The 17,003-nt window shown below is 36.3% G+C and overlaps 1 protein-coding gene across 1 annotated transcript; it reads right to left on the minus strand.

Moving 5' to 3' along the window:
- Window positions 1-2,920: 2,920 nt before the first annotated feature.
- On the minus strand, window positions 2,921-16,571 carry pak6 (p21 (RAC1) activated kinase 6; the record flags this gene model as incomplete). Its single annotated transcript, XM_079385529.1, has 8 exons — window positions 2,921-3,088; window positions 3,895-4,029; window positions 4,117-4,242; window positions 4,945-5,071; window positions 6,577-6,710; window positions 8,599-9,126; window positions 10,005-10,574; window positions 16,368-16,571. 8 exons carry the CDS (start codon window positions 16,569-16,571, stop codon window positions 2,921-2,923), a joined length of 1,992 nt encoding a protein of 663 aa, XP_079241655.1.
- Between the last annotated feature and the right edge of the window lie 432 nt (window positions 16,572-17,003).

Raw genomic sequence — 17,003 nt, forward strand, 5'->3', positions numbered from 1 at the left:
CAAAAAAATAAAAAATTCTTTGTGAGATGCAAACTCAGAAATCAAAGAAAAAACTCAGAATTGCAAATATAATATAAGCTAAGAATTAAACCTGTGGCAAAAACAAGCTGGCAAAAAAAAATAGCAATTAAATGTGACCCTGGAGCACAAACCCAGTCTTAAGTTACTGGGGTATATGTGTAGCAATAGCCAACAATACACTGTATGGGTCAAAATTATACATTTTTCTTTTATGCCAAAAATCATTAGGATATTAAGTAAATTTCCTACTGTAAATATATCAAAACTTAATTTTTGATTAGTAATATGCATTGCTAAGAACTTCATTTGAACAACTTTAAAGGAGATTTTCTCTATTTTTTTGCACCCTCAGATTCCAGATTTTCAAATAGTTGTATCTCAGCCAAATATTGTCCGATCATAAAGCTTATTTATTCAGCTTTCAGATGATGTATAAATCTCAATTTTGAAAAATGTACCCTTATGACTGGTTTTATGGTCCAGGGTCACAAATGATCTTAATTTTACATATGATGCACGTGTACATAAAGACCAACACTTAAACATAGTGTGACAAAATGTTTCCAGTGTGAACGGCTCCAAACACAAATCAACATCTCTCCAGCTCTCTTTTAATCTGTATCAGTATATGATCATTTAGGAAACATCACAGTGCAAGAATATCACAATGAACATTGCATCCAAAATGTAAACACACACACACACGCAAACAGACTTTTCCTTTCCTCTCTCATAATTAAACGAATGCAAATACGGGTCATTTCCCACTCTGTTATGTACATTATTTGTTCTTCTGACGCCTGACCGTCAAATCAGCAGTTTAAGAAATCAGGACTCGCCGGGTAAGCGCAGATGCATTATTTACACGGTTTACAAACCATTCACAGCACCCTTTCCAAAAGCAGGTGCTCGTCAATCCATTGAAAACTAATAATAAATCGGTCATTAAAATATATACAGTTGGTTACAATGGCTCATAAAAACATTTTGCAAATGTCAGTGCTGACAACAAATGACATCGTTTCACCGCCTTTTCTGAAGAAACGCTTTCGTTCCTCAGTTTAAGATTCAAGCCTCTGTATAGCCATGCAAGCCAGTCTTACAAGCTGAAATATGTGCCTTCTGCGGTGTAAAATCTCTCTTTCAGCCGGTCCAGACCGAATCTGAGGACATTCACATTTTCTGTGCTGATTCTGGATGAAATATTAGCATTTAAAACTGGTCAAATGTGTTAAACTGAGCTGAAAGTACCACTCCATCATTGCTTGTTTAAAGTAAAGACTTGCAATATGACCAAATACATAGTGCAAATAATTTTATATCACAGTAACACTACAATGATTTTTTGAAATTGTAAATAAAATGAGGATTATTGGAGTGCATTTTACAAGAAAATACTGTTTCGGTCTTTTGACTTTCATAATCTGTGTTACCAACGCTATGTCACGGCAATTCGTACGTATTTTACGAGGTGGCTAATTCGTACGAATTAATACGACCTCACTCGTACGATTTAGTATGATTTGTCGACGGGTAGGTCGTAAAATATGTCCGAATTGCCGTGAGATCGGGCTGGTGTTCTTGTTTCTTATTTTATTGTGAAATTTATTAGCAATTTCTGACGTTTGACCATTTTGATCTTTTTATGGAAACTCAACCCAAAAAGGTTTAGATTTCAATTCAAATAACAGCTTATTTTAAAATCTGATTGGATGCGCCACATTTAGAGCTGTTGATATTTATGCAATAATACATACACAAGTCGTAATGCGCATCAATTGAATTCTGCAGATTGTAGATAAATAAATATCGGTGTAATGCTTTACAATAAGTTTCAATTAGTTAATGTTGGTTAACTACATCACTGCCTTGTTACAACCAAAACATGAATGTTTTTCAACAGATAATTCAGTTTGGTTATTTATATTATTAATTAATTATATGGTGTGTTATTTTTATTTTATTTTTTAATTTAATTTATATAATTTAATTAATTAGAATCTGAAGCTGAGGTCACATTTTAAAGCTGTTGAAAATTTTTATTTTATTTTATTTTTTAATTGAATTTGTTATTTTAATTAAATTTTATTTTATTTTTTAATTAAATTACATTTATGTAATTTAATACATTCGAATCTGATTGGATGAGCCACATTTGAAGCTGTTGAAATTTAGCCAATACACACAACTTTTGATGCACATCAACTAAATTAATATACTCGATTTAAATATATAATTCCAGTTTGTAGATAATATTAAGGTGATGCTTTACAATGCATTTTAATACATTAACCAACATTTGTTACAGTATACGTTGTTAACAGTTAATACAACTGTTCATTGTTAATATTAATAGTTAATATTAGCACAGGTCCATTAAATAATATTAATATTAGCAAACGTTTTTAAATTCAATATTTTAATAAATTTTCAATTTAATAATGTATTAGCTAATGTTGAAGTCGACATCATATAAGATTAATAAATGCATTAGAAGTATTTTTCAGTGTTAGTTCATGTTAACTAATGGAACCTTATTGTAAATTGTTAACAATAATACGTTTTTGCAGCTGTAAAAACCAAAAGTGAGATGAAAGGATTATAAAATATTGAATATACGAACACAAGCATTCAAGATATGAGGCTTGTTCCAGGTCTCTGCGGCTGCAGATTCGATGTGAGTCACGATGACATGCTTCGAACAGAACATAAAACCCAGTGGCATTTCAGTCAGACGCACTTCTGCTCTAATTCACCGCCTTTTAAGCACCAATGAGACGTCCTCAGGTAGAAGAAAATGGCTTTATAGAGTTCACTTCTCCTAAAACAGCCATCTCAGTCCTGATTGCTCCGGGGAACGAGGTGCTTGTGACTCCGACAGGCCAGAAAAGCTGAGGCTTCAGCAGCGGGACATGCGCTTGCGGTACTGCTCCACCAGGGGCACCAGGCACTGCGGAGAGCTGGCCTGCAGGAGGAAGGGATGCTCCAGGAGGTCGGTGGCACTGGCCCGCTCCAGCGGATCCCGCATCAGCATGCGGTCCAAGAAGTCCTTCAGCACCGGGGACACCTGCGGAAGAATGGGCGGGACAAAACAACACATCAACGACCTGCAAATGCCTTGTTACAACCAAAACACAAGACATTTTTTTCAACAGACATGGACACCAGTTCAAATATTTTTGTATCAGTTTGTCCACAATGTGACTTCTTTATATTATCAATTATTTTATATGGTGTTTACATTATTTTATTTTATCTACCCAGAGCATCCACCCACACTTTAGCATCATAGAGGTGAGTTTTGCACTTCAGAAAATGTCAAAATCTAATTTTTTCTTTCACATATGACAGACGAGTTTAAAACCACATTTGAGATGCAGATTTTTTATTTATTTATTTTTTTTAATTAAATTGTTTGTCTAATTATTTTTCACGTTTTCTTTTGTATATTCATGACACTAGGTTTAGCTTGCTGTAAAGGAACGGTTCAGTTATTTTTTTATTATTATTATTCATATTTTTATTCATATAATTAAAAAACTGTTTGTATGGAAAAACTTTTTGAGATGCAGGCTTATTAATTTATTCATATATTCATATAATTGCATGTCAAACTAAATATCTTGAAATCAATTAGACAATTATTTTATTTTATGTTATATTTATGTGTTAGATTTTATTATTTAACCCATTTAATTTGTTGACCAATTATTTTTCACATTATTTCTTTTTGTATTCATGTCATTAAGTTTAGCCTGCTGTGAAGGATTATTTTCATTCATTTATTATGATTTGCATATTATTTACACATAGATAGATACAGATATCCACAGTTTTTGTGTGCATGTTTGTAAGAATTTGTTTTTCTTGTACCTGATGAACGTTGCGTACGGTGGGCGCCGGCTCGTCTCTCAGCCGCTTCATGGCAGCCACCGGCGTTTCACTGAAATACGGAGGCTCTCCGTCCACCATCTCCACCACCATGACGCCCAGAGACCAAACGTCCACCTGCAGATTCAGCACAGCAGTCCTGGTTTAATCTGACAGACACAGCGGCGTCTGACTGCGGGTGTGTTTTGTGGTGTTCAGCCGTACCTCCGTTCCATACGGTGATTTGGAGATGACCTCCGGAGCCATCCAGTACGGCGTTCCCACCAGAGACTTCCTCTTCGGGATATCTTTACTGATCTGAGCGCAGAAGCCGAAGTCTGACAGCTTGATCTGAGTCACAAACAAACACACAGCTAAGAGTTCGGAAATGGTTTAGACACATACAAGATAGATTTGCTCAAAAAACAAAATCTATCTATATATACTCTCTATATAGTGTATTGTTTTTTTTTGTTTCTGAAAGAAGTCTGTTCTGTTCACCAAGGCTGTATTATTTAAATACAAATACAGTAAATATTCTGAAATATCATTACAGTTTAAAATAACTTTTCTATTGTAAAGGCGCTTAAAGGGTTCTTCACAGCGATGTCATACATTGAAAAAAATAATACTAAATTTTTTTTTAAGGTAAATGGTTGCAAGCAATTTATTTTAGCTTATTTAAATAAAAAGAAATGTTGAAAGTTAGTCAACTAAAATTGTTTATTTAAATGTAGCTAAAATAAATCGATTGCAACCACTTACCTTATTTTTTTCAGTGTAGAAGAACCATTTTTGGTTCCACCAACAACCATTCAGTCACAGGTTCTTTACAGAACCATCTCTTTCTTACCTTTTTATAATCTGAAGAACCTTCTTTTGCCACAAAGAAGCTTTTGTGAAACAGAAAGGTTCTTCAGATGTTAAAGATTCTTTATGGAACCGTTTACACAAAAAGGTTCTTATATGGCATCGTGAAGCACCTTTATTTTTAAGAGTGTATATTTATTTTTCACTAGGGTGGTCCCATATCAGGTTCAGAGATGCACTCACGCGTCCGTCCAGCGAGAGCAGGATGGAGTCGCTCTTGATGTCTCGGTGAATGACGCCCTGCGAGTGGAGATACGCCAGCGCCTGCAGCACGGCCTCACACACGGTCGCGATCTGCTCCTCGCTCAGCCTGGACACAAGATCAGCGCACGCTTACACACGTGTCCTCAGCACTTCTTCATGCGTCTGCCGTTTGCTGTTTTTACATTAAAAACACCTGAGCTGCGTCTCTTGCATCTTGTGACATTAGGTTTAGCCTGCTAATAGATACTCAATAAATGCAACTTTTTGAGATGCAGGCTCATGGATTTATTCATGTCATATAATTGCTTGTCAAACAAAATATGTTCAAGTCAGTGGCCTGACTCTTGAATGCATGTGTCTCAGTTGTGCTAAACTTAACTAAAGCTGCTCTGCTCTGGGTTGTCGTAGCTCTCTGGCTCTGTGTGTAAAATCAATGGTGTTTGCAAACGTGTCGGTTCAGGGCCTGCTCCCAGGTCAGATCTCGTCCTTCTGCCGATTCCAGTTTGCCCTCTCGGGTCTGAGGAGACGTGACATACAGCTGTGTTTGTGTGTGATCATGTAAATCTAGTCCTTCACCGGACAAAGACAGAGATGCATTCACCAAACAGATTAGATCACTAATCATATTCCCCTGCGTGTCATCACAACATGTGCTGATCTGATTGTCTAATCAAATTAAAGTCGGCCGTAGAGTGTCAGAATACACACACAGCTCAGAGCAGATCAATGACTTAACTGTACATCACCCTCTTGTGGTATAAATAAAATACTACAGTAATACTACACGGAGTCAGTATCTGGATGAACTAAGAGCAGAGACACTTGAGAGCAGCCTGAGGTTGTGTTTTGCTCATCCAAACAGTGAATAAGCATTAAAAACTGTGACCTTACAGTGATATGACATGAAAATGATTTCCTTTAATCATCTTTCTGGTCTTATTGTAAAAGATTCATCATTACATGTCGTCTGTCTTCACCATCTTTCAACCATTAGCTGGCTGCAAATTATGTGCATATTATATTATATTATTATTTTAGAATAAATTATATGGTTTTGCATTATTTTATTTTAAATTATATATTTTATTACATTATTTTAAGTTATATTGGTTTTTGTATTAAATTATGTATTATGTTCTATTATATTTTATGATATATTATATTGAATTTGTATCATATTTTATTTTAAATTATGCTATATTATTATATGATATTAGTTTTTAATTTATTTTAAATTATATATTACATTATATAATTTTTTTTAAGTTCAATTTTATTTAATATTATATTGGAAACAAAATGTAAAATAAATCTGTTTATTTAAGATCCTTTATGCTTTTATTTTGATTTCATTTAAAAGGTCACGAATTAACTGTCATAAATTCAGAATTGATTTGATTTTAATTTGATTTTTAATTTTGGTCAAAAAGGGTATCTCATAGGGTCTTTAACTAGAAGACTAACCTACCCATGCTAAAGCACAATTCTCATAAATCCCATAGAGATCGCAATGAAAGCATAATCCTCAAGATTAGCTGGGTAAGAAGTCCAGTTCTCTCGTCTTTCATGAAACGGCTCTCCTAGATACATGCTGAGGTTGTGCTCTGGTACCTGGTCTCAGACACGATGTTTGTTAAAGCTCCTCCCTGCAGATACTCCATGATGACCCAGAGCTCCTCCTCCACCAGAGCGCTCTTGAACATCTCCACCACGTTCCTGTGCTGGTAATCTCTCATAATCACCACCTGAACACACACCAACACACTCTCATCAACGCTCATCATCACAGCCAATGGACAACAATAAACCGGTTTGTTTAAGCGTCAGAAAGTTACTGTTGATTTCGAAATGTTGCTGTTGAACTTTCCAGAAGTCATATCTCAATATATTCAAGTGGTCAAAGATGTTATTTTTGACATTCATAATCGTGAATGTCATAACATTCAGAAGAGACATTCATAATCGTGTTTACAGTGTTCCAAAATATAATTTAAATGTATATGTTTCATCTATTTATTTGAATATGACTAACTTAAAAAACTGAGTCAGTTCTAACAGTATCTGCTAGATTCTGTGCCTTGCAATAAATCATACACTGTGATTGCAACATACATTAATAACCCTAGACATTTCCCTTTCAAAACGTGTTTTTTTCATTCTAAACATTTTGAGACTCAATGTTCTGGGGTCAGTGTCATCTGAAATCCTTTTCGCTTAAGTAACATAATGCAACGCAATACTCAATGGGGAACAAATCAATGATGGGACACTTTTAGATCAACACATATGTGCATTTTAAATGGCCAGTTGGATATTGAATCTTATCACATGGACAGTGAATGCATAATATTTACATTTAAAAGAATAGTTCACACAAAAATGTCTTCACCCTCAGGCTGTTCAAGATCAGGATGAGTGTGTTTCTTCATCAGGTTTGTAGAAATGTGTCTCTGCATCAGTGTCTCAGCAATGGATGCTCTGCAGTGAATGGGTGCCGTCAGAATGAGAGTCCAAACAGCTGATAAAAACATTACAATCCAGCAGTGTCTGAGATTCATTCCGTAATTGTTTGGTGATCCGATTCTCTGACCGCTCACTCCACTTTCATCATGGATAAAGGCCTTTCTGCCATATCGGACGAAACAATAACATCAAATCAATAAGAAGATGCCGATCATGACAACTAATAGCAGAGATAGGTAAGAATCTTGTATTGCAGTTTTCTCGATTGTAACTGATTTTAGTTGGTCCATTTTCCCAAACCATTAATTCAGTTCTCAAAATAAGTTTAACAATGAGTAAGTTAAACATTAGCTAGCAAAACTGATGACACAAATCAGAATCTCTGCATCCTAACAACGGAGAGAGGAGAGAGCTGAACCAATCATTTACATGGGTTTACTTACACATTCACTATAATTACAGTACAGTTCAGACAATAAATCCCCCCAAAATATGCATGGGGGCTTGCTTTAGTGTTGCCACCCCTCATAGACCACATGCCACCCCTTTGCCACCCTAAAAATTATTTTCTAGATCCACCCCTGCACTCCAGTCCACCAGTTAACATCTGGAGAAGACAAAAGATTAAACAAATCCATCAAGACATTTTTAACTAAATTATGCGTCCATAATCCATAATAACGCTTCCTCCAGTGAAAAAGTCCATCTCCTGTTGTCTCTCACACCAGAATCCACCCCACATATTTGTTTAGAGCTGTTTTGTCTTGTAAACGCTGCTTGATCTGTGCAGATTTCTCTCCTGATTCAGACCAGAACACTTTTTCACTGGAGGAAGCGTTATTATGGATTATGGACTTGTCTTTTAGTTAAAAATGTCTTAATGCTGGATGTGTTTCAGCTTTTGTCTTCTCCAGATGTTAACTGATGGACTGGAGTGGTGTGGATTGTTTTTATCAGCTGTTTGGACTCTCATTCTGACGGCACCCATTCACTGCAGAGCATCCATTGCTGAGACACTGATGCAGAGACACATTTCTACAAACCTGATGAAGAACCACACTCATCTACATGTCGGATGGTCTGAAGGTGAGCACATTTTTCTCAATTTTGGATGAATTATTCCTAAAGCAATATTGGGGTTGTTTTTATTATGCTCGTTGGTTGTTTGACCTCATTGAAGAGCAGTTCTCTGCGCTGTTGTCTCCTGAGATCCATCATCTTGACCGCCACCACCCGTCCGCTGTGTTTCTCGCGGGCGATGCACACCACACCCGTCGAACCCTCGCCGATCTTCACGAAGTTCTCCAGATACGAGCGCGGATCTCCTTTATCCACCACCATCTGCAGCGCGGCCTTGAACTGCTCGTGGGTGACTTTGGGCGGGTCGGGCGGCGGTCGGGGCGAGGGGTACAGCGGGGGTCTGAATGCGGGGGAGCAGGTTCCCGGGGGGCTGTTGGCCAGAGACCCAGTGGGAGACGGCCGGGGCTGCGAAGGGCTGTCCTGTCTGGGGTAGAGACCCGGGTTGGGGCAGCCAGAGTGCCTCATGAAGGGGTCTGGCCCGGTGGGCCGGTAACTGATGTTGGGCGAGAGGCCGATGGTGTAGCTGGAGGAGGACCGGACCGTTCTGTGAGGCCTCACGAGGGGACTGCTGGTGCCGCTGTGCAGATATCCCGGCTGGTGTCTCATGGCTGCTTCGGCCTGTGTGCAATAAGAATAAAGATATGCACTCTTAAAAATAAAGAAGCACTGTTGGGTGTAATTAGTTACTGTAATTTAATTATTTGTCCATTGAAAAAGGGATTACTCTTATTTTTCTGTAATTTAATTACAGTTTCTTCTTATGTAGTGTCCAATTCTCACTATTAACTAGTTGGTTATTAGCATGAATATTACTGGGATACTGGCTGTTTATTATTACATATTAATGTCTTATTCTGCAAGACCTGATTCTAAATCCTTAATCCTTCCCAATTCTTAAACTTAACTACTACTTTACTAAGCATTAATAAGCAGTAATTAGGAGTATACTGAGGCAAAAGTCATAGTTAATAGTTAGATAAATAAATAAAAAAATTCTTATAATTTAGTAATTAGCTATTTGTTAATTACAAAACAGCCTGCAGCACAAAAGCAGTCATGAGTAACACAGGTATATTTGTAGCAATAGCCAACAATACATTGTATGGATCAAAATTATACATTTCTCTTTCATGCCAAAAATCATTAGGATATTAAAATCATGTTACATGAAGATATTTTGTAAATTTCCTACCGTAAATATATCAAAACTTCATTTCTGATTAGTAATATGCATTGCTAAGAACTTCATTTGAACAACTTTAAAGGAGATTTTCTCAATATTTAGATTTTTTTGCACCCTCAGATTCCAGATTTTCAAATAGTTGTATCTCGGCCAAATATTGTCCTATCCTAACAAATTTATTCAGCTTTCAGATGATGTATGAATCTCAATTTAAAAAAACTGACCCTTATGACTGGTTTTGTGGTCCCGGGTCACATATATTTATTCCGTGGCAGACTAATGAGCCTATTGTCAGGCGTCAGCCGTTTTTTACCTTCAGGTCGTATGAGGAGTACGGTCTCCCCGGGCTGTTTTGGGGATGAACCAGCAGTCTGTTGGTGCTCCTCATGTCCGGCGTCAGACCGTCTCCGTGTGGCATGGTGGGGCTGTAGAAGCAGGTGATGGGTCTCTGGTTGTGCGAGAACATGATGGGGAACTCTCGTCTCATCATGAGAGGCGGCTCTGGAACGGGGATGGACGGCGGAGGAGGAGGAGGCCCGTCCAGAGCACTCATGCTGACCTCATAGGTGGATTTGGCACGGGGCAGAACGCCGTTGGGCTGCAGCATCACGCTCTTCTTCAGGCCCATGTACGGCGTGCCGCTCTCGCTGTGGATGTTGCGTGATCTCTCGGCCCAGTGAGGGTCAGGCTCGTCCAGGGCTTCGTACTGATACACATCGGCCTCGCTGACCTCCCCGAGGCGGCCGAGCGACTGCGCTCTCTTGCGGGCCGAGGGGCTGCTCTTGCGCAGGGAGTTGGAGCTGGTGACGGACAGACGGCTCATGTCTGACAGCATGGCTGAGATATAGTCTCCGTGGCCGATCATGGTGCCGCGCACGATGGTCTGGGGAAAGAACAGAGGCAGGCTGTGATTAATGCGAACTGAAACCGGCCGCTATTTAAAGAGCGTGTGAATTCACCTGGGTGCAGATGAACTCCAAATCACACTTTCCTCCGAGGAGCCTATTTCTGGCTGATTTGTGTTTATGAAACACTGAATGACTCGTCTGAGCTATCGCAGGCCTGCTTCTCTTGCAAATGAAGACTAAAGCAAAGAGGCTTTTTGTTGATTATTGATGATGCCATTTATGTTACTTTTATGCAGGTTTTTTTTCTGTATTATTTATAACAATATAAAATGCATTTATTTATTTATAATAATATAAAATTGGCTTTTCTGCAAATCGGTCTAACAGACTAAGGACTTCTTTCTTGCAAATAAAGAGCAAGGCAAAGTAAAACCGTTTTATTAAAAAAAGGCTGTTTTGTTCATTTCTGATGATGCCATTTATGTCACCTGTATGTACTTTTATTATTATTATTTATAATAATATAAATGGCATTTATTTGTTTATTACACTATAAAATACATTATTTATAATAATACAAAATATTTTTACAATGTTATTTATATATTTTTGTTTACTGGTATTTATTTGTTATTTACGATTGCTTTTGTTTTTAGTTTTTTCTTTATAATAAAAAAAAGAAAGAAGAGAGAAAAATGGCATTTCTTCATACTGGACTGAGGGACAAAGCAAAGTAAAAATTATATTTTTTATAAAAATTTAATTGATATAAAATTTATATATTTATTTATACTAAAATGTAAATATATTATATTATAAAATATTATTACAATATTATCTATATTTTGTTTGTTTTTGTTTACTGCTGTTTAATTGTTATTTATAATTGTTTCTGTTTTGTTGTATTCTTTCGTTATAATAAAAAGTAAAAGTGAGCAAAATGATATTTTATTGTTATAAAGTAAAACCTTTTTAACAAAGAGCTTGTTTTGTTCATTATTGATGATGCCATTTATGCAGCCTTCATTTATATTCTTTATATGTTTTATAATAATATAAAATATTATTAGAGCATTGTATAGACTAATTGGTTGTTTATTAAATAGCACATATTCTTCTGTTCTTACTGTGACTGATTCATCAGTGCATGTTATTCTAAAATATGTGAAGAGCAATAAATATAAAATATAAAAATAAAAAATTTACTTCCAAAAGAATGACCCAATAAATTAAATATATGTTCAAACTGAGGAGGGAGCGCACAATGCTTACCGATACACAAAGAAAATATATCTCCTCATAAGTTTAACATACAGAATAATATATTCTGTTAATATGATACAATATATTGAATAATACATAAGGAATTGTCACTTTTCATATATTGAAAAATATATTACTGTGTCATTTTATATTCAATAATACACTTCATAATATTCATATAATTTTGTGTCTGAGTATAAATATATTTGAACCCGTATGTACTAAGCATACAGTATATTGTCCAAAAAACCTAAACCTTTAATATTTGTTTCAATTTTAGGCAAAATAATATCAGCTTTAAGTAAACCCATGCATGAACTCATGAAAATGTATTAATTGAGTGTTTCAATAAAGCTGTGACATGTAAAATATAGAGCAGTATTTGTCTTTATTGCTCTATATTTTTTATTTCTATCATGCACATACTGCAGTACATTGAAAAATGTGACCCTGGAGCACAAAACCAGTCTTAAATCGCTGGGGTATATTTGTAGCAATAGCCAAAAATACATTGTATGGGTCAAAATTATTGATTTTTCTTTTATACCAAAAATTATTAGGATATTAAGTAGATATCATGTTCCATGAAGATATTTTGTAAATTACCTACTGTAAATATATCAAAACTTCATTTTTGATTATTAATATGCATTGCTAAGAACTTCATTTGAACAACTTTAAAGGAGATTTTCTCAATATTTAGATTTTTTTGCTCCCTCAGATTCCAGATTTTCTAATAGTTGTATCTCAGACAAATATTGTCCGATCATAACAAACCATACATCAATGGAAAGATTATTTATTCAGATGATGTACAAATCTTGATAATTTTCGAAAAATTGACACTTAAGACTGGTTTTGTGGTCCAGGGTCACAAAAGTTTGTATTATCTAATATATTGCACTATATTTTCCAGTATATTCCCATATATTTTGGTTGCATAAGTATGTATTTATGCAATTGAGGAAAGACATGGCATTCATCAGCTGTCATGTGCTTCATTCGCAGTGGCTTTGACAGAAGTGACACGAGGTCCATCACTCGACGTGAAGACACGTCTGAGATGAGCTCAGGGCAGACAGAGACAGAAAATAAGATACAGAAACAACAAACGACAAGAGACTGAAGGTGCAAATCTCAAGCAAACACCCTAGCAACCACTTGGAACACCTTAGCAACTGCATCCTTGTGTAAAAAAGCAGTTGATTCTCTGACGTCTCTCTGAAATGAATTCTATGACAGCATATGTTTGTGCACAGAAGAACAGAGATCTTTAGATGTTGGAGAAGCTCGGTTCTTATGCTTGGAGTTGCAGTTTTTCCGCCTGACTCTCGCTGCGCTGGCGGGCCGCATGCATCATTATTAATTGCCAGCGTGAGGTAATAAATCTCTCGGCCCTCCGAGGATTCAGCGCTCTGAATCAGTGTTCACAGCAGGCCCGTGATAGATAAGAAGCCAATGTGACAGAGGAAAAAACATGTGTTTCTGAGCGGCCCTCGGGGAGAAACGCCTGGAACATCAAGGACTGAGATTAAAACCCGAGTCAGGCCAAAGCCAAAACTGGACCAGAGCAGCTGCTTTGCTGACACATTAAAGGAGGCTGTTGAGAATAAACTATAAGCATAATAATGAATCAAGAATCAGCATGATATTTATTTTTTCTATTTTTGTTATTCTACAAAAAGTGAACGGCATCAAATAAAAAAAAATGAAAAATGAAAATAAAAAAACTTTGAAAAAACTTTTTCAGTTTACAGGATCTTTTGAGTCACAAATATTAAGAAATGTAAATAACTTAAAACTAGGGTGTGAAAATGTATTTTTTGAAGTTGTAAACAAAGATTATTGAAGTACTTTTTAAAGAAATGCTTGTGAAAGCTGGTGAAAAATAAAAATGCATTAAAACGTTTGCTATATTACAAGAATATAATTTACAACAAGTCATAGACCTTTATTTTTATTTATTTTTTTCACCCGAACATACACTAGCAATGCAAAAACATGCTGTTGCCATGCTAAATTGTTCAATAAAACTGTTGTTACAAAAGCATGCATCATGTGACTTTAAAGTGACATAAATATAAAAAAAAATAATAATAATTATATATATATATATATATATATATATATATATATATATATATATATATATGCACACACAGTGGGGCAAATAAGTATTTGATACACTGCCGATTTTTCAAGTTTTCCCACTTACAAAGAATGGAGAGATCTGTAATTAGGTACATCTCAACTGTGAGACACAGAATATTAAAAAAAATCAGAAAATCACATTGTATGATTTTTAAATAATTAACTTCCATTTTATTGCATGAAATAAGTATTTGATCACCTACCAACCAACAAGAATTCTGGCTCTCACAGACCTGTTAGTTTGTCTTTAAGAAGCCCTCCTATCCTCCACTCATTACCTGTATTAATTGCACCTGTTTGAACTCGTTACCTGTATAAAAGACACCTGTTCACACACTCAATCAATCAGACTCCAACCTCTCCAATATGGGCAAGACCAAAGAGCTGTCTACGCACACTAGAGACAAAATTGTAGACCTGCACAAGTCTGGATGGGCTACAGGACAATAGGCAAACAGCTTGGTGAGAAGACAACAACTGTTGGCGCAATTATTAGAAAATGGAAGAAATTCAAGATGACTGTCAATCTCCCTCGGACTGGAGCTCCATGCAAGATCTCGCCTCGTGGAGTATCAATGATCATGAGAACAGTGAGGGATCAGCCTAGAACTACACGGGAGGACCTGGTCAATGACCTGAAGAGAGCTGGGACCACAGTCTCAACGGTTCCCATTAGTAACACACTACACCGTCATGGATTAAAATCCTGCAGCGCGCGCAAGGTCCCCCTGCTCAAGCCAGCACATGTCCAGGCCCGTCTGAAGTTTGCCAGAGACCATCTGGATGATCCAGAGGAGGCATGGGAGAAGGTCATGTGTCAGATGAGACCAAAATAGAACTTTTTGGTATAAACCGTCGTGTTTGGAGGAAGAAGGATGAGTACAACCCCAAGAACACCATCCCAACCGTGAAGCATGGGGGTGGAAACATCATGCTTTGGGGGTGCTTTTCTGCAAAGGGGACAGGACGACTGCACCGTATTGAGGGGAGGATGGATGGGGCCATGTATCACGAGATTTTGGGCAACAACCTCCTTCCCTCAGTAAGAGCATTGAAGATGGGTCGTGGCTGGGTCTTCCAGCATGACAATGACCCCAAACACACAGCAAGGGCAACTAAGGAGTGGCTCCGTAAGAAGCATTTCAAGGTCCTGGAGTGGCCTAGCCAGTCTCCAGACCTGAACCCAATAGAAAACCTATGGAGGGAGCTGAAACTCTGTGTTGCCCAGCGACAGCCCCAAAACCTGAAAGATCTGGAGAAGACCTGTATGGAGGAGTGGGCCAAAATCCCTCCTGCAGTGTGCAAACCTGCTCAAGAACTACAGGAAACGTCTGACCTCTGTAATTGTAAACACAGGTTTCTGTACCAAATATAAAGTTCTATTTTTCTATTGTATTGAAATAATATTTATTTCATGCAATAAAATGGAAATTCATTATTCAAAAATCATACAATGTGATTCTCTTTTTTTTTTTTTTTTTAGATTCTGTCTCTCACAGTTGAGGTGAACCTAAGATGAAAATTACAGATCTCTCCATTCTTTGTAAGTGGGGAAACTTGAAAAATCGGCAGTGTATCAAATACGTGTGTGTGTGTGAGTTAAATTTATTATCATTTCCATTTCAGGTTTGTTGTGAATAATTAATCTACAAAAAGTGAAGAGTATTAAATTTTTTTTTTATTAAAAAAAGCAACTTAAGTTTACAGGACCTTTTGGGTTACAAACACTAAGAAACGTAAATTACTTGCAGCTACGCTGTGAAAAGATTTTTTAAAGTTGTAAATAAAACAAAGATTATTGAAGAAGGTTTTACAAGAAAATATTATTTTATAAAACGTTTTTGCTATAATAGAAGAATATAATTTACAAGAAAAGTTTAATTTTAAACTCTAATTGTTTTTTTATTTGATCTATTTTTTTTTGTTTGTTTTTGTACCCGATCCACATCTTGCAACACAAAGACATACTGTTGTTGATGTATTTACAAATTGATCAATGAAATAATTGTTACAACAAAACTTCACCTGCAGAGAAGCAGTTTGATATAGTTCATGCATCACGTCACCTGGCTTAAAGTAGCATGAATTAAGAATGCAAATACAGTTTATTATCATTTTTGGGCTAAATGATTTTGAGAAGGTTTTGAAGCTTCTCAAAACAGTTTTTGTTTGTTTTCTCGGCAGAATATATTATTTGAATATACTGAAATGCAACATGTATGCAATATTTACTCAATTCACACAAAAATATTTGGGGAAAAATCTCAAAGCTTGGCAGTTATGCTGAAGTCGGCCCATGCTTACAGTGTTGCTATGCAGTTTCCAATCAACTCAAAATGAACTGGAAGTGAACTGAAATGGTCTGTCATGCTATTGTAGGATATTTCTTCACATTAATTGGATGTAACTCTGACCTTCTTTGGTTTGAGCTCCACCAGCGTGATCCGGGACGGGTCCACCATGGGTTTGGGTCTCCGGAGGTTTTCTATTAAACTCTGCCATTGTGTGGGAAGACCGACGAAGACTCCTCGCTTCGCATCGAACGACGTATGAACGCGATGCTCGAAGTTCTTCGGTGCTGAAATCTCCGGCCTCTTCTTCTTCTTTTTGCGAAACATTGTCAGATACTACAGCAGAGACCTTTCAAAACAGAGAAATATGAACACAATTAGGTAACGCTTTACTTGAAGCATTTACATTTCATTCATTGCAAAAGTATTTTAATGCATTAATTCTGCCTTTATAATGCATTATATATATATATATATATATATATATATATATATATATATATGGTAACACTTTACAATACGGTTCATTAGTTAACTACATTAGTAAACATGAACTAAAATTTAACAATAATTCTACAGCATTTATGAATCATAGTTAATGTTAATTTCAGCATTTACTAATGCATTATTAAAATCACAAGTTGTGTTTGTTAACATTAGTTAATGCACTGTGAACTAACAATGAATAACTGTATTTTCATTAACTAACATTAACAAAGATTAATAAATAGTGTACTATATGTGCTGATCATTGTTTGT

This window comes from Barbus barbus (genome assembly GCF_936440315.1).
Source record: "Barbus barbus genome assembly, chromosome: 30".
NCBI lineage: Eukaryota > Metazoa > Chordata > Actinopteri > Cypriniformes > Cyprinidae > Barbus > Barbus barbus.